The sequence below is a fragment of the Podarcis erhardii genome (genome assembly GCF_964252035.2).
Source record: "Podarcis erhardii genome assembly, chromosome: 12".
Taxonomy (NCBI): Eukaryota; Metazoa; Chordata; class Lepidosauria; order Squamata; family Lacertidae; genus Podarcis; species Podarcis erhardii.
In genome coordinates, this window is record NC_138513.1 from 23,193,646 (window position 1) to 23,212,485 (window position 18,840).

The 18,840-nt window shown below is 44.6% G+C and overlaps 1 protein-coding gene across 1 annotated transcript in view; it reads left to right on the forward strand.

The window, feature by feature from the left end:
- LOC309353136 (putative acyl-CoA dehydrogenase 6) overlaps positions 1-18,840 on the forward strand; it is a 59,456-nt gene that overhangs the window by 18,513 nt on the left and 22,103 nt on the right. Inside the window, exon 3 of the mRNA XM_081882282.1 lies at positions 15,118-15,247. Within this exon, the coding sequence (XP_081738408.1) occupies positions 15,118-15,247 (130 nt within the window). The remainder of the gene's footprint in view (positions 1-15,117; positions 15,248-18,840) is intronic.

Genomic DNA, 18,840 nt, shown 5'->3' on the forward strand with positions numbered 1-18,840 from the left:
GTTCGCAGGCATGTCAAAGTGCAAGTAGATAAATAGGTACCACTCCGGCAGGAAGGTAAACAGCATTTCTGTGTGCTGCTCTGGTTCGCCAGAAGCGGCTCAGTCATGCTGGCCACATGACATGTACACCGGCTCCCTTGGCCAATAAAGCGAGATGAACACCGCAACCCCAGAGTCGGTCACGACTGGACCTAATGGTCAGGGGTCCCTTTCCCTTTACCTAGTGGTGTTGCCAAGGATCCCAACCAGCTGTGTCTGGCATAGCTACAGCCATTTGCACTGGGCTGCAGGATTGCTATGCAAGACGAGAATATTGTCCAATATCTAGGCCTCCATTTATTAATGTTTGTCTCCTGAATATTTTAAACGAAGAGTGTGGATTCGTTAGGAAGGAATGCATAAATAAACATTGAGGCAAATTAAATCAAGTGTCCGTGCAATCTCCAGAGTACACAATAAAGCTAGAAAAGGCTGTTCTCATTAACATTTTTTAATGGCAGCATGGCATGAAACGACACAAGCTTCTGATTAGGGGAATGATGTAGGCAACACTCTAGGTTGGTAGAGGTATGGCTTGGTCTAATGCTTAAAAAAAAAGTTCCCACGGTAATTGTGCTTACTGATAACCTGAATATTCAGGGGTGGGGGGTGGTTTGGGCTGGCACAACCCCAGTGAGTCTGTAGGTCAGAGTATGGGCTTTGCATGCCAAAGGTCCCAGGTGAAATCTTGGGGTCTGCAAGCAGTGCTGGAAAGACTCGTGTCTGAAGCCTTGGAGAGCTGCTGCCAGCCATTGTAGAACAGTGCAGACAGTAGGTAGGTCGTCTGACTTGGTATAAGGCTGCAATCTCATATGCCCTTACCTGGGAGTAAATAGTCTTAGTCTCAGTTCAACTGACTCCTGAGTAGGCTGGCACAGAATTGTTTACATGCTGCTTTTTTTGCGGGGGGGGGGGGACATTTTAAAAATGCAACTGCAGAAGATGGGAAGACATCCCAAGGGCAAAATGTAAACTCGGCAGATTGGCTAGCGTGTTAAAGGAGCATCTAGCCTCTACTAACAGAGCTTCAGTATTTGCACTCCTAGGATTGTTCTGCCCTTTTTCCGGTGGCACATTTACCTTGGGGAGCCATTTCACCTTGCTTGTCAACACAGCAGCGACTTCAGATTGGCAGATTCATTGCCTGCTGTTTTGCAGATGCCCCTTTCCGAAGGGGAAGCTCCGGCAAGCGTTAACTCTGAGCTCTGAATTCTAAGTGTGAGTTTCGGAGACCTTTCTTTTGACCCAAGCAGAGACAAATGGTATAAAAGTGTCTAATGGCAGGGACTGTGGAGATCCCTGTGGAAAACAGGGGCAATCTATTGTTCTCATACCTGCAGAATCTTAATAGCTGATCTCAGACGGTGCTGCGCTGAATACTTTACATGTGTGTGAAAGGTGAATCCTTAAGCTCAGCAGATATACAAGGAAAATTGATTTTTAAAAATGCTGTGTCCAGCCTTGTTTTTGCCCCTTTGTTGCAACAAAGGAAAGAGCCCTCTGCTATTCAGAAAGTTACGGTAATTACTGTCCTTGGGAAGGGAGAAGGTATGCCAGTATCTCTGTAGATACTTGCAGAAAATCCTATCTCCCTGGGGAGGAAACGGCACAGCTGGAGCATGAAATGTACATTTTCTAATTCAGGCGTAGGCAAACTCCGCCCTCCAGATGTTTGGGACTACAATTCCCATTATCCCTAGCTAACAGGACCAGGGGTCAGGGATAGTGGGAATTGTAGTCCCAAACATCTGGAGGGCCAGAGTTTGCCTATGCCTCTTCTGGGAAGATCGCTTGGTAGGTTTTTTTGTTTTCCCATCTCAACCCCAGCTTAGGCTGAGGATGGATGGAGATGGAGGAATTGTTAGCAGGAGTGGGAGATGGGCACTGTGGTCGCTTAGGAGAATGGGGTAGTGAGGCCTTCCAGCAGGGATGGGCAACCTGTGGCCCTGTACATGTTGGTGGACTCCCACCTGTCACACTGCTTGGGGATCATGGGCAGTGCTTTAAAAAATAGAGAGAAGAACTTTGGGATAGCCAGTGAAGCTGAATGTTGGAAGATTGTGGACAAAAGAACATAGTTCACACAACGCATCATAGCTCAACTATGGAATTGGCTGCTACAAGAGGCAGTGGTGGCTACCAACTTGGAGAGCTTTAATAGAGTATTAGACAAATTCATGGAGTAAAAGTATGGTTTTGAATTTCCAGTTGCTGGAAACTGCAGGAGGGACTAGGGCTGTCGTGTTTCCGTCCTGCTTGCATGCTTCCCATAGGCATCTGGGGGACCACTGTGAGAACAAGATGCTGGACTAGATGGGCTACTGCAACTGAACCAGCAGTCCCTTCTTAGGTTCTTTAGTTGCTTCCACTTGCTTTCTCTCAAATTTCACGGGATGCGTCTGTCCATAAAAATTCATGGTTCCAAGATAGTGAGTGGTAGGAAGAAACCACATAACCTTTGTGTGGTGCTTAGGATGACATAACTGTCTGCATAGTTCTTAGGAAATGCAGTTCCCCCTTCTCCACTATTCACTCTCTATCAGCTATTTAAGGCAAAAGATGTAAAGTTTGGCTGTCATGTTCATTGGACATTGATTATTTAAAAGGTCAAAATGATGCTCAGTCTTGATGGTAATTAATCTGCGTTAAGGCCAGGGTTCTTTTTTGTCATCTAGGAGCAGAAAAACACCTTTCTTGATAGTGGCAGGTTAAATTTTTAATGAACATGGCCTTTGTGCCACGATCGTTAGTCATTTGTGATATAATTTGATTTGCAATTAATTACAATAATGTGTTTTCCATTAATCAGCCGTGCCTGCTTAGGCAAGGAACAGCAAGTTTAGTCTAGGAATGTTTCTCGGAGCATTTAATCCGTGAGCAAGTGCAGCTCCTGGAAAGTAGGGAACGATGACACTGTCACTTTCGGTTGTGTAAGTTTCTCATTTCTCCACATTCCCACAGCAAATTGTGATTTATTTAAGTCCTCATGAAACTTCATCAGCATTTTAGTGTGATTTTTCTCCCAATACAAAACATTTGGGTACGCCGTTTTGACAGATACAGTGGTACCTCTGGTTACGTACTTAATTTGTTCCGGAGGTCTGTTCTTAACCTGAAACTGTTCTTAACCTGAAGCACCACTTTAGCTAATGGGGCCTCCCACTGATCCTGAAGCAAAGTTCTTAACCCGAGGTACTATTTCTGGGTTAGCGGAGTCTGTAACCTGAAGCATATGTAACCTGAAGCGTATGTAACCCAAGGTACGACTGTATATGCATTTTTGCTAGGAAATGCCCCCCAAATAATGCATTTTTGGTTGGAGAACTGCATTGCAAAATTTTGAGGAGTGCAAATTTTGAGGAGTACCGCATTTTTCGCCCCATAGGGCGCACTGCCCCATAGGACGCACCTAGGTTTTTTTTGGGGGGGGGAAATAAAGAAAAAATATATTATTTCCCCCCCAGGCGCGGGGCTGGCGCGGGAGAAGCCCGAGCTTCCCCCGACCCCAGCCCCCAGAACAGCCTGCTATCCGCAAGCCTAGGGAGCCCGGCGCAAAGTCGTGCCGGTCTCCCCAGGCTTGCGGAGAGGTGCGCAAAGCCCAGGTGCGCTCTTCAGCGCGTCCCAGGCTTCGGAATGCAGGCAGCTCCGCGCAGCCGCCGGGAGCCCAGCGTGACTTCGCGCCGGGCTCCCGAGGGCTGCGCAGAGCTTCCTGAAGCCTGGAGTGCAAGAGGGGTCGGTGCGCACTGACCCCTCTCGCTCTCCAGGCTTCAGCGAAAGCCTGCATTCGCCCCATAGGACGCACACACATTTCCCCTTCATTTTTGGAGGGGGAAAAGTGTGTCCTATAGGGCGAAAAATACGGTACCTATGTTTGAGCGGTTGGAGCAGTAAGAATGAGGCAGTTTCTCATTAAATGTAAGCAAAATTGAATTGTTCCTTAATACCAAAGGGCAAAGATGCACAAGTTATAACACTTGTAGAGGCCCAAGTGACAGCCCCACAGCCACAAAGGCTGACTAAACTGAAGCCAATTGTACTGCATCACCAACTGTACACAGTATTCCATACGTTGTTGTGTCATAGATTTATATAAAGGTGTTGTGATATTTGTGGTCTATTTTCTCTTCTCTTCTCATTGTTCCTCCAGATGGAAGTTGCCTTTTTCACAGCATCAGTACAGAGACATTTCATTAAAAAAAATAAAAAAATAATTAAAAGTTTTATTAATACAATGAAAAAAAAAAAGAAAGCAGAATAAACAAAAAACAGACAAAAAGAAACAAACATAAAATTTAACATCTTGTAATAACCATCTTTTCTTCATTTTTGAACTTCCTCACATCTCCCGCTCCTGCATTCCAATTAAAACTTTATCCAGCAACTTATCACCTTATTTCCATTCTTATTATACACATTTTCAATATTTTGTCCCTAACTTTGAATATTTTATCTAGATCTTAAACACCTAATTTTAACGTAGTATTTATTCAAAATTTATTATTCTCATACAATTCACTCATTCTCATAATCTTTTCAACTAGCTTTATGGTGCCCTGTTGTTTTCGAATCTCTCATCCTTCTTAATACTCATATAATTTACAGTGTTTTTGTAAATAGTCCTTGAATTTCTTCCAATCCTCCTCCACTGCTTCTTCTCCCAGGTCTCAGATTCTGCCAGTCATTTCTGCCAGCTCCATGTAGTCCATCAGTTGCATCTGCCATTCTTCCAGCGTGGGCAAATCTTGAGTTTTCCAATATTTGGCAACAAGTATCCTTGCTGCTGTCGTTGCATACATAAAAAATGTTTGGTCATTCTTTAACACCCTCTGGCCAACAATGCCCAAAAGGAGGGCCTCTGGTTTCTTAGGGAAGGTATACTTAAATACCTTTTTCAGCTCATTATATATCATTTCCCAGAAGGCCTGGGGCAAGTCCACCAGAGGTGAAAGAACGTTCCTTCAGTTTCCTTACATTTCCAACACTTATTGTCTGACAGGTGATATATTTTTGCTAGCTTGGTCATGTACCACCTATATATCATTTTCATAATGTTTTCTTTCAAGGCATTACATGCCGTGAACTTCATACCGGTGGTCCATAACTTTTCCCAGTCAGCAAACATAATGTTGTACCCAATATCCTGTGCCCACTTTATCATAGCTGATTTAACCGTTTCATCCTGTGTATTCCACCTCAGCAGCAAATTATACATTCTTGAAAGTAGTTTAGTCTTAGGTTCTAACAATTCTGTTTCCAGTTTCGATTTTTCCACCTGGAATCCTAACTTTTTATCAGTACAGAGACATTTCAATCAATGTTTGGAGTGTAAGGCCTCTCCCTCCTCAGGCTAATTCCACCTGGCCTAGGGGGCGGGGCCCAGGCTCACCTTCGCCACGGCTTTAAGAGGCCTCATTGAGGCCAGGGACATCGCTGCTGCTGCATTGTGAGTGCTTGGAGTGTAAGGCCTCTCCCTCCTCAGGCTAACTCCATCTGGCCTAGGGGGCGGGGCCCAGGCTCACCTCCATGATAGTTTTAAGGACACCGGTGCTGCTGCAGCAAATGCTAAAGATGTTTTATATATTTTAAAATGTTTTAAACGTGTTTTTATTGCTTATTTTGTTGTACCACCGTGAATGGTGGTTTTTATCTATGTATTCTTGTTTTGTTCTATCTTGTTCTGTTTTGGGGTGGGATATTGAGTGGGGTGGGGATTGGTTTTGTTTGGGCACAATTGTTTTTTGGTTGTTTTGTCTTTCTATTTTGTAAATGGAGGTTATTATGAGGCTTGGGATTGCTACCGTGGAGGGGCGAGGGAGGTATGGCGGTGGGGGCAGATGTTATAAGCGAAGGGGATCGAGATACAGATATGCTCGTACCCCTTCCAATCTGCGCCCCATCCCGAGAGACGAGGGTAGGGTGAGCAAGGATTACTCACCTCCTTCACTGGTGTTGTGCAATGCCAGGTCTATAGGCAACAAAACCGCCACCCTGCGAGATTTCTTTACCTCGCAGGGGGTCGACCTGGCTTGTGTGACGGAGACCTGGGTGCGCGAAGGGGTAACTGTTACCTTACGAGAGATGGCGCCCCCGGGTTTCTCCGTCCTCCACCAGTCACGGACTGTGGGCCGGGGGGGAGGGGTGGCATTATTAATCCGGGAAGATTGTTCTTTCAGGGCTCTACCATCGCCATCGATCCCCGGCATTGAATGTGTTGGCCTAGTGTGGGGCTCCGAGGAGAGCTTGGCTGTCTGGCTGGTGTACCGGCCACCTAGCGCACCAGCAGCCACCCTGTCAAGCCTGCTGGAGGCGGTGGCCGGCTGGGCCTTGGAGTTCCCTAACCTATTGGTACTGGGAGACTTCAACTTCCATGCTGATGCCACTCCCTCCTCACAGGCTCTGGACCTGGTGTCTTCCATGGCGACACTAGGGCTCTCCCAGTTTGTTTCGGGCCCCACACATCAAGCAGGCCACACGCTGGATTTGATCTTTGGCGCCGGTATAGATGTGATCATGTCTCCTTCGATGAAGGTGCCATGGTCTGATCACTACGCTCTGAAAGCTAGGATTGACTTTCCACCGCCACCCTGCTTAGGTGGTGAGCCGATTTGGGCTCGCCCGCAGAGGCTGATGGACCCTGATAGATTCCGTCAAGCCTTGCGGGACCTTGCTCCCCCTGGCGACTCATTGACTGAGCTTGTTGAGGGCTGGAATACCCAGCTCCTGGCAGCCATCGATGAGATCGCACCTAAGCGCCCTCTGCGACCCCGCAGAAACCGGGCTCCCTGGTTTACCGAGGAGCTTCGGAAAATGAAGCGGGACCTCAGACGGCTAGAGCGAGTATGGCGGGGTGCCCGTGACGGAGCCTCAAGAACATCTTATAGGGCTTTTATGAAAACCTATGAGATGGCAGTGAAGGCCGCTAAGAAGTCCTACTTCTCGGCCTCCATTGCATCTGCTAGCTCTCGCCCGGCGCAATTATTTAGTATAATTCGGTCTTTAACGTCCCTTGAAGGACAGCCAAATTTAAATAATAATCTGACACACAGCTGTGAGGCATTTGCGAGCTTTTTTGCAGAGAAGGTCCTGTTGCTCCGCCATGACCTCCCTGCCAATTTGGATACAATAAAGGAACTGGAGGCCCCTCGACTGTCCTCGGGTCCAGTATTGGACCACTTTGACCGGATATCTCCAGCCGATGTGGACAGACTCCTCCGAGCTGGAAAGCCCACCACCTGTCCTCTTGACCCGTGCCCGTCATGGCTGATTAGAGCGTGTCCAGACGAGGTGTGGGGCCCCCTGGGGGATATCATCAATTTGTCCCTTGGCACCGGGATATTCCCAGGGGAACTGAAGGAGGCAGTGGTGCGTCCGCTCTTAAAGAAAACATCATTAGATCCCTTAGATCTATCCAATTACCACCCGGTCTCGAATCTTCCATTCCTGGGTAAGGTGATTGAGAGAGCGGTTGCTGAACAGCTTGGTAGGTTTCTGGATGAAACATCTGCTCTGGATCCATTCCAGTCCGGCTTCCGCGCTGGCCATGGGACCGAGACGGCTCTGGTCGCCCTAACAGATGATCTCCGCAGGCAGCTGGATCGAGGCGGGTCGGGGCTGCTGATTCTTCTAGATCTGTCAGCAGCCTTCGACATGGTCGATCACGAACTCCTGGACCACCGCCTTGCCGACGTGGGGATCCAGGGCACAGTCCTTCAATGGCTGCGCTCGTTTCTCTCTGGTCGGGGACAGAGGGTGGCGCTTGGGGGGGAATTGTCATCGCGCCACTCCTTGGTGTGTGGAGTGCCTCAGGGTGCGATTCTCTCCCCAATGCTTTTTAACATCTTTATGCGCCCCCTCGCCCAGCTTGTCCGGAGTTTTGGGCTGGGCTGCCATCAGTATGCTGATGACACCCAACTCTATCTGTTGATGGATGGCCATCCTGACTCGGCCCCGGACACACTGGCGAGATGCCTGGAAGCTGTGGCTGGATGGTTACGTGGGAGCCGGTTGAAGTTAAATCCTTCGAAGACAGAGGTCCTCTGGCTGGGCCGGGACGATATGGGATTGAGGGGGCAACTCCCATCTCTTGCGGGGGTGCAATTAGTGCCAGCACCGTCCGTTAAGAGTTTGGGTGTAATCTTCGATACCTCCCTCTCTATGGAGGCGCAGATTACAGCTATAACAAAGGCGGCATTTTTTCATCTCCGCTAAGCTAAGCAGTTGGCCCCTTATCTCTCTCGCCCTGACCTAGCCACCGTGATCCATGCGACGGTCACCTCCAGACTGGATTATTGTAACTCGCTCTACGTGGGGCTGCCCTTGAGACTGACCCAGAAACTCCAGCGGGTGCAGAATGCCGCGGCGAGACTCCTTATGGGGTCTTCGCTGCGAGATCACATTCACCCAGTACTATACCAGCTGCACTGGCTCCCGGTGGAGTACAGGATCAGGTTTAAGGTGCTGGTTTTAACCTTTAAAGCCCTATACGGCCTAGGACCCTCGTACCTACGGGACCGCCTCTCCTGGTATGCCCCACAGAGAAACCTACGGTCTGCAAATAATAACATCCTCAAGGTCCCAGGCCTCAGAGAGGTTAGGCTGGCCTCAACTAGAGCCAGGGCCTTCTCGGCTGCGGCTCCAATCTGGTGGAACGCTCTGTCACAAGAGACTAGGGCCCTGCGGGACCTGACATCTTTCCGCAGGGCCTGCAAGACAGAGTTGTTCCACCAGGCCTTTGGTCAGGGCGCAGCCTGACTCCCTCCTCTGGCAACCTGCACAGAATATTGCTTAATCGGTTGCCACTAATTTGATTTTAATTTTTATAATGAATATTTTGAATGTGTGATTATTTGATTATTTGATTATTGTTAGCCGCCCTGAGCCCGGCTTCGGCTGGGGAGGGCGGGATATAAATAAAATTTATTATTATTATTATTATTATTATGCCCAGATCCCATTCCTGGCCTGCCACTGCCAACACAGACACCATCAGCACTATAAGTGAAGCTAGGAATTTTTTATCCCACTTTACACTTGCTTCGGTTGAGCTGTTTTTGCCTTTTTGATCCCCATTCTGCCATTTTGGAGAGATACTTCTGGGCTCTTTGCTGTCCCTGTTTTGTTTTTACCATCCTAAATTAGAGTCATCAGCAAACTTAGCCTTCTCAGTGCTCATCACTGTCTTGTCACAATATATAACTTTGGGGGACCCCACTTTTTACATGCCTCTGTTGTGAGAACTATTCATTTATTATGTTCTCTGTTTCATATTCTTTAACCATAAACTTTGAACTGTTTCATATTCTATATCCATAAGAGCATCTTGCCTCTTGTCCTATGATTACTAAGTTTGCTTAGGAGTTTTGGGTGAGGGACTGCAGCATGAATCTGCTGCTTGTTTGTTTATTTAGGTTATTAGTTTGCTGCTCTCAGTTTTTAAAACTGTTTTTACTTCATCTCATAATAAGGCATGGATTAAGGCACAAATATCAAAGTCCACTTTTTGAGGGCAGAGCTGCGTTTTAGGTCATGCGTTTCATCTTCCATGACCTTGTTAAAATTTCGTTTTGCAGAGGAAGCAGTTTTCCGCACATTGAGAAAAGGAGAGAATCAGAACACTAATCTCCACTGCATATTAAGGAAAACAGAGCCTTGGAAATACTGATTAAAAATCAAGGCATGTTGCCAAAAACCCTGCCTGTTCTTTTTTTCAACAAGCTCAGTTGTTTTTTAAAAAATTAATAGTTATACATTAATTATAGGTTCTGCCCCCATCTTTTCTTTGTCTGCCTTCTTTCCTCTGCCCTCACCACAAAAGTAATGGCCTGCCATCCTTTTCTACCCTTCCCCTTTTCCTGCTGTAGGGAGGAATAGAGTCGTAGGTTGTGTACACAACATATATCTGAAGCAACCCCTGGAAAAAAGAATCATGGGAACTGTAGTTTACCCTTCAAAGAGCTACAATTCCCAGCACTCTTGACAAAATACAGATCCCAGAATTCTTTTTCCCAGAAGTTGCTTCAAATGTATGGCACAAATGCAGCTTATCTTTGGATGGAAATGTTGGATGGAAAAGCTGGTGCTGATTGTAAATATAACTCAGATCCAGGGTCAAGGGAACAGGTTGCTATATCTTCTCCCTCTTTTATTGTACCCACATATCCACTTGACTGCTTATGCTGGCAAACATCTATAGCTGTTATTTATAAACAGAATTTGAAACTGTTTTTAAGGGGATGTCAGAGCCCAGGGTGACAAACATAAAACAATTAAAACAGTACAATTTAAAATAAAATAAAAGTGTATTTAAAACATTTAAAAAACAATTTTAAAACCAACTATTTTATTTTTTTTGCAAAACAATTTTAAAAAACCATCTAAAAGCATTTTAGGACATTTGAAAGCAATCACATACCCCCACAGCTGGCACAGCCATTACCTTTCAGCCATCAAATGCCTGGGTAAACAGGAATGTTTTTACATTTCTCCTCAAACCCCACACTTTACCAGGGAGGGCATTCCACAAATGGGACCACCACCAAGAAGGCCCCGTCACAGGCCAACACCAAATGGACTGCAGCCAGAGGCAGCACCTCCAACGAGGCCTCCCTTGTTGATCGTAGACCCAAGGTAGTTTACTTTGGATGAGTCAATCCTTTAGGTACTTGAGTCCCAGGTCATTTAGAACTTTGGGTGCTAGTACTACCACTTTGAATCAGGCCTGTAAGCTCACTGGCAGCCATTGCAGAGTTATCCGGACTGGTGACACCTGGTATTTATTAAAAAATTAACTGCCTTGGTGTTTAATCTAGGGATGGGGAATCTCTGGTTGTCTAGATATTCCCAGACTACAACTCCCATCATCCATGACTATTGGGCATGCTGGCTGAGGCTCATGGGAGTTGTATTCCAACAACACCTGGAGGGCCACAGGCTCCCTATCCCTGGTTTAAACTTTTGTTTAGTCAAACTTCCTTTAATAAGAGGTTCCATAGTAGCAAGAATAGCAGTGTGGAATCTGTGCCCCTTCCCATCCTTGCAGATGTTGTTGGGTGCAGCTCTTCTCATCCCTGGCCATTGACCATGCTGCTTGGGGCTGATACTAGTTGATGCCTGACAACATCTGGAGGGCCACAGGCTCTCTTTAAATTCCAACTCGGCCATGAAGCTCGTGTGACCTTGGACCAATCTGTTTCTCTGTCTGTCTGTCTGTCTGTCTGTCTCTCTCTCTCTCTCTTATATACCCCCTGATAGGAGGATAAACTGCATGTTTGTGATGTTCAGAGAAATCCATGTCCCCCTGATGGAAGGGTGCAACATAAATGTAACATGCCTAACCCCCATGGTATGTTTATTTAAGAAAACCAGATGCCTATGAAATAACTATTGGGGAAGGGGCCTTATGAAATAGATGAATTTAAATTAGCCTGAGAAGAGGTTTGTTTGTACATTTCAAAATGAAATAAGGTTAATTAAAATCAGTGGCAAGGTCCTGAATAGGTGCCAACTAGGATTTTGCATGATCTTGTTTGGTATTTTATGCATTAGTTAATACAGAATAGGGCATTTGTTTTTAAAACTGCTCTTGGCTTGACGGACCATTCAATGCATATTCAGTGTATCCATGTGTGTTATTTTATTGGCTTTGAACCTCTTAATAAAGCGATTATGCATTCCACCGCGTTGCTCTGTGATCTGTGATAAATTGTATTGCAATTAGCATTGACAGCTACTATTATAGTCAAATGCCTGTATTGCTATTGCAGAATCTTTTTTTGGTCTTGCCTTTTGCAGCTAGATTTGTTTCAGGTTGTGTATCATTTATATAGTGCCATCAAAGTTCTGGACTGCAGTTCCCATCGCCCATGACTAATGGCCATGCAGATGGGAGTTGGGGGGTCCCCTACTCCTGCTCCAAAATTTTGCACAAGGGAGGCAATGGCAGAAAGGGCAGAGGAATGGATGCAGGGGTAAATCGTAGAAAATGTGTTGGGCTAGCATGCAGGTGGGCATTAAGATCACGTTTGCCAAGTAGTCCTGGAAATAGCCTGATAATGGAAGTGTCAGAATAGATTAGCTTTCTCATTGTGTTTTAACTCTGGTCTGGAATATTATGATGATGGTGAAGATGATGATGATGATCCCTCAAGGCAAGTCTGTATGATTATATCCCCACTCACTGCAGAAAAGGATATTGAAGCTGAGGGAGAAGAATATGATTAAGTCCATCGGGTGAGGTCATTTGAATCAGGAGGTTACAGATGTATAGCTCCCTCAACCACAGTGCTACACCAGCTTGTGTCTGAACAGCCTGTACTGCAGGGGAATTGCTAATGCCCTTTGTGGAATTACCATTTTCTAGGATGTCCAACTAGGCAAAGTGCTGATTACACTTACAAATTTTGTGTTCTGACATCTCCGACTGGGGTGCTGTTGTTGTTTCTGTTGGTCTTTGTATCTTAGTTTTGAATCTTGTGGTTTATGTGGAAATTGTTCAGTATTTTTTATTGTTTCATTTATTGTTTATGACTACTTTTGTTATGTTATACAGTGGTACCTTGGGTTACAGACACTTCAGGTTACAGACACCACTAACCCAGAAATAGTACCTCGGGTTAAGAACTTTGCTTCAGGATGAGAACAGAAATTGTGTGGCGGCAGCGGGAAGCCCCATTATCTAAAGTAGTACCTCAGGTTAAGAACAGTTTCAGGTTCAGAACGGACCTCCAGAATGAATTAAGTTCTTAACCTGAGGTACCACTGTAGTTGTGTATCTTCTTCATGTTGCAAGCTGCCTTGAGCATAGTTTGAACTGCGGAAAGGAGGCATACACATAAAACTTATGTGTTCATGTATTAAGGGAGAAGAGTTTTTTCGTAGTTTTTAATGGTTTCTAGTGGGGTAGCTGGGACGCGGGTGGCGCTGTGGGTTGAACCACAGAGCCTAGGACTTGCTGATCAGAAGGTCAGCGGTTCGAATCCCCGCAACGGGGTAAGCTCCTGTTGCTCAGTCCCTGCTCCTGCCAACCTAGCTGTTTGAAAGCACTCCAGTGGGAGGTAAACGGTGTTTCCGTGTGCTGCTCTGGTTTGCCAGAAGCGGCTTAGTCATGCTGGCCACATGACCCGGAAGCTGTATGCCGGCTCCCTCGGCCAATAAAGCGAGATGAGCGCCGCAACCCCAGAGTCGGCCACAACTGGACCTAATGGTCAGGGGTCCCTTTACCTTTACTTAGTGGGGTAGCTATGTCTCGTCCAGCAAAAAACAATGAAAGCCTTATAGAACCTTAAAGACTAACAGATTTATTATGGTTTAAGCGTTCGTGAACAGCAAAAACCACTTAATCACAATACATCAGTACAGTATGTTTAATGCTCATATTTGTGAGAGGACAGCAATCTCCTCTGCCCCCTTGAGTGTTTTTCTATAGCTGGTAAAATGTGGCAGATCAAATCTTTTCACAAAAGTGCCTTTCCTCATTGTTCTGGACTCTGAGAGATGATTGTCAGGTTTCGAGTAATGTTGGCATTTGCATATGAAAAGCAGCTTGAAGTCAGCTTATTATGCATTTAAATTGTTGCTTCTAAATTTTACATTTTATTAACTTAAAAACTTTTCCTCTCCCCCTGCAGCCCCCTGCCCTCGTTACAGTAAGTCCCCAAGTTCTCCAGAGCAGATTTTTGCAGGGTACAAGAATAGCGAATTGACAAAAGTCACTCCTTCCACCCCTATTGGCAGGAGCGCCCCTTGAGTGGATTTCTTCTGAATCTGAATCTAAGCCAATTAATACCACACTCTGTGGAGCCCAGTGGGTATAGCCATTGCTAGTCATACTCAGAGTAGACCCATTGAAATTACTGGGCATGGCTAAGTTAGGCTGATGAATTTTAATGGGCCAATTCTGAGCAGAACTTCCTTAGATGCAACTCCAGGTTTCCTTCTTTTCAAGAGGGCTGCATCATTACCAACTGTAGGCACCAGATTTGGTGTAACTTTCAAGGTCCTTTTCTAGAGTTTGAACTTTGAAGCAACATTCTTATGTCCAAGCTTGGTCAGTGCTGTGTAATGGTCCCCCTGCACCATACATGTGTGGGAAAATAGAGCTGGTATGTACTCTGTAGTTTGCCCTGGTGGAGACTTCATTTCTTTTCTGACAGATGTCCCAGAGAAGCAAACTCTGACACAATGGAGCAAGTCAAGAACCTGACTTCTTTCAGCCCAGACTAATGAAATAAGTCCCATTTAGAGAAGCATTAACATCAACTTAAACATCAGCTCTTCAGCAAAACAACCCTGGATAAATCTTAGCCCATGATTTGTGGCGTAATTGAACAAATGCCATTTGCTTCAAAATAGGAGGGCTTTATGAGTTTTTCTTAATGTCAGTTGCTAAAAATCCTTTTAGGCTGTGCATATATAACTTCATACAAATAAGCATGAATTAGGAGGTTTATTCCCGGTGATGGAAATGGGAGGAATAACCTTTAAAAAGAGAATTTAGAAGACGTTTTCTACCAATGTATGCATTCTTCTTAATCATGATTTTCAATCGGGTATTAAGCGAGCAGTGCAAACGAGCATCCCTTGAGCACATGACCACTTAGAGGAGCTGTGAGCTCCTCCCCAGGAGCCTGCATGTTTATGTAATTATAAGCCAGTAAGCTATAGTTTGGCTTTACAAGATGTACAAACACAATAACACTTGATTCCTCACATACTTCAGATATTTTGGACTATAGTCCATGACAATTTTTCATGCTGGCTGGGGCTGAAGGTCGGAATGCAAAATATCAGATCAGAGAAGGCTGCGTCATAGGATACTGGTAGCCTTGCCAGCATTGATCGGGAATTCTTAGAAAGCAAAAAATCAGATCACTTTTGAAAAATTCAGTTCACAATTTTGATTTGAAATGACATCCAGTTGTATCCAAGCATAGATGAAAACCTACTCTTTTCTGTGAGGGACCATCCTTCCAAAATTAGGTTACGATAGCTTAAGAGGTATCCAAATGCATAGTGAGCAACAAATTTGATTGAATACAATTTTATAATTCTAAAGAAGAAAATTTTCTTTCTTATGAACAGAATATGGCGGCCTTGGCCTGGACTTCTCATACAGTATTGCAGTGGCTGAAGAACTGGGAAATATTCGCTGCGGAGGGGTTCCCATGGCGATTGGAGTACAAGCTGACATGGCGACACCTGCCCTTGCAAGGTAGATTTCCCAAGAAAACTCATTGGCTCTTTCTCTTGACTTTGAAGGGTTTGTTCTTCAGGGGGCAGTGAGGTTTTTTATAAAAAAGCAGAAAGAGAGCTACAGCTTTCAATCTAGCTCTGCATAATGAAGGAAGGCAAAAATGGAAGATTTTAAATGTGACATATGTTTCACCCAAAGACATAAAATACCACCAAGGAACAAGAGTAGCTCACACAGATTTTAATGAAAAGCTATATTCTTGTTGGAGGATTTGTTTAAATGCTTCATTTGGTTGTTTCAATTATTGTGAATTGCCCTGGGATCAATTAACAAAAGGCAATCTAGGAAATCCCACAAATAAATAAATAGGGTAACTATTAACTCGCCTGGTATGTGTTTACTTTTATGTATTCACCACAATTCAGCAAAGATCTGCAATAAATGGTAAGGTCCTGATTTAATTTGTTTGCTACTAATTTCAAGAAAGCTGCTATTATTTTGGTGCAAGGGCAAAATGAGGTTATAGCAAGACGGTTTTTCTTTTTCTTTTTTCTTTTTCTTTTTAATAAATCTTTATTGATTTGAATTAAAAAATATCAAAACACAGACACAAAACGAGAAAATAAAAAAGAGAGAATATAAGAAGAGAGAAAAAGAAAGAAAAACAAAAAACCCCATAATACTATACATTTCATATATGTAATTGCCATATCTTTTTTGTGAGTTTGTAAATATGCAAGAGGTTTTTTCCAGATAGTTTGTGTGATATAAGCACATATTTCAACACTAAATAAAATAGATGCGCTAACCCCAAAACATTATTGTTATCATCAACTTCATCACCACCTTGACATCCAGTTTGGTCTCTAGCTGCAGTGCGTAGCTTGGGAGTGGGAAAGTGCCTTCCTATCCATCTTGTGGTGTAACCATATCTAAGGAGGCTGTTGACTCTTAGTACCTGGATAACAGATCAGCATCTCACTGTCAGGTTTCCCCACATGTGTTCAGAATGTCAAGCCGGCTCACTGCCTGACTGATGGCCCCTCCAGCTGCCTCTGTGAACATTGTATGGGGCAAGGTGTGCCCTCTGCCCCAATTTCCCATCTGTAATATGGGAACTGCCATATGACCTACTTAGCAGTTGTTTTGAAGGCAAATGCTGTGAAGATCAAAGACCACTCTGCAAATTAGAAGGAAAGGTAACATAGAAAAATCCATTAGTAGAAATGGTTCTGTACACCTGAGCCTGCATATTATCTCAGCTCACCAGCACCCACCTCTTCGGCAGGTCGATAATCGCTCTAGTTTATCAAAGCTGCTGGTTATCTTGTTTGGAAATTCAGGAAATAGAAGCCATGTTACAAGTTTTTTTTCCACTGCAGTACCATTACTACTGCTGATGAGACGAGCCTCAAGGTAAAAAAATTAAAAAGTAAATAAACTCTCAGCAGGTAATATTGCCACCCAACTCGATAGAGACAAGAACAAGATTGGACAGTTAATTTGCAAGAAGATGGATGGAAATAATTCGGGATGAGAGAATCATAGGAGCATCAACAATTTAACATATAGACACCAGAATTGAAAATACCATGAAAGAAAATCTCAAAGGGATTTTTATCACTTGTCTTAGAAACTTATGTATGTAGACGCTGTTGAAAAGTTCCCTCTGTCCACACCGTTCATAATTTTTATGCCTGTCATGTCTCCATCACCATTGCTCAGTTTCCCTTTAAACTAATAAGTCAAAAATGTTGGTTGCTCCAGCCATGGGATCATTTGGGTTGCCCTTTTGTGCACATTTTCCAGCAAAACAGTATCCTTCTGAAATAGAACAGCTTTAACCTGACATCTGAAACCTACCAGAGATGGTGCCTGCTTGGTTTCTAATGGAAGGGAGTTCCATGGAGTTGGGCCCACAACACTCAAGGCATGGCTCCTTGTTGACACAAGTCATGCTTCTGGACTACAGAAGACCAACTAATAATGTTCTCCCAAATGATCGCAGTAATTTACTTGGGACATATGGGGTAAGGTGGTCATTAAAAGCACCACAGACCAAATCTTCTTGAGCAAAGCTAAAGGTAGCCTGACATACAGCGTGTTGTCATAATCCAGACTTGAGGTTACCAATGCATGGGCTACATCAGTGGCCACAGCTGAAGCGGATCAATGGCTTCCCTAGCCTCTGAGACAACCTGTTTATGCTTTCTTGGTGGGGCAGAGATTGTCTTCTGTTGTGTTGTCAACTATCAAGGAAGCCTGTGGATTCAGATTTAAGCACATGTAGGCTCATTATCATTAATTACTGTTGGCCTTGCACACAATCATCTTAAGGCATTCACCCAGCTGGGAAAGCCTGTCGGGACAAGAAATGTCTTCAGCTGCTTCCAGAAAGTGGAGATAATGGGTGCCCATTTTGACAGAAATGTTATTCTACAGTACAGGGGCAGTCATACTGAAAGTCCTTCTCTGAGTTACTGGAGTACCGGCTTCTGAGATTTGTGAAACTTGCCAAAGAAGCTTTCCTGCAGACCATTGGGTTTAAGGTAGTGTCTCAAGTCACCTGGTCCTGAGCTGTAGATTTTAGTACCAACACCTTGGACTTGACCCAGTAGCAAATCGGCAGCCAGTGAAAATCCTGCAATCAATACGTTATATGCTGGTGGTAATTTGTCCCCACAAGCAACCTAGCTTCCATATTCTGCACCACCTGTAGCCTCAGGACCAACCCCAAGGGTGGCCCCACAAAAAGTCCTTTGTGGTAATCCAACTGTGTGGTTAAAGTTGAATTTGGAATTGGTCAGGTCCAGGTGTAAAATGCATTTTGCTTGTCTTCCCACCTCTACTCCTTTCTGAATTAACACCCCTGTTCTTGAATTTATCCAGACAAGTTAGAAATGTGAACATTCTTTGTTCGATATGAAGGCTTCCCCCAGAGAGATCTTTCCAAATAGCATTTTCTTTTTCCTTTTAAACATGTGTGGTATAAACCCCCTGGCAACGTGCGGGTTGCCATAATTTCACATATCGATTGCTTCCTCCCAAACTCTGGCCCATTTATTGTACTGCTGAGGATAAAAATGGCAGCTTGATGCAATAAGACTGTGGAAAGAATTCCCCAGAATAGGCTTTTATTATATTTAATTCTTCCCTGTGGTTTTTAAACAAATCAATAAATAGCCGACACATGGCTTCATCCCCCCCCTCCCCCAGTGTTTTGGCTTACATTTGCTGTGTTTTTTCACCACCATGTGGCAATGACAGCCTCTGGGATACTAATCATATCCATTTACAAGCTACACAAATGTCTCATGGAAATGGCAAGAATATGCTGCACTAAAAGAGATGGGGGGGAGGCAGGGAAGGGACACTTTGGTTGAGAACTGAATACAACAGGCACATCCAACTTCCAAGAGACTGTGATCAACTCCCACTATAAATAAACTGGCAGTGATCTACCTATTGGATTGACCACAGTTAGTTGCTGAGTTTTTTGGGGGGTAGGGAATGACCAGAGTTGATGAGCTTATTTGGGGAGGAATAACCAGAATTGTTGAGCTTTTTTCACCAAAAGTTCGACCATGATCGACCACAGACACCCCACGATC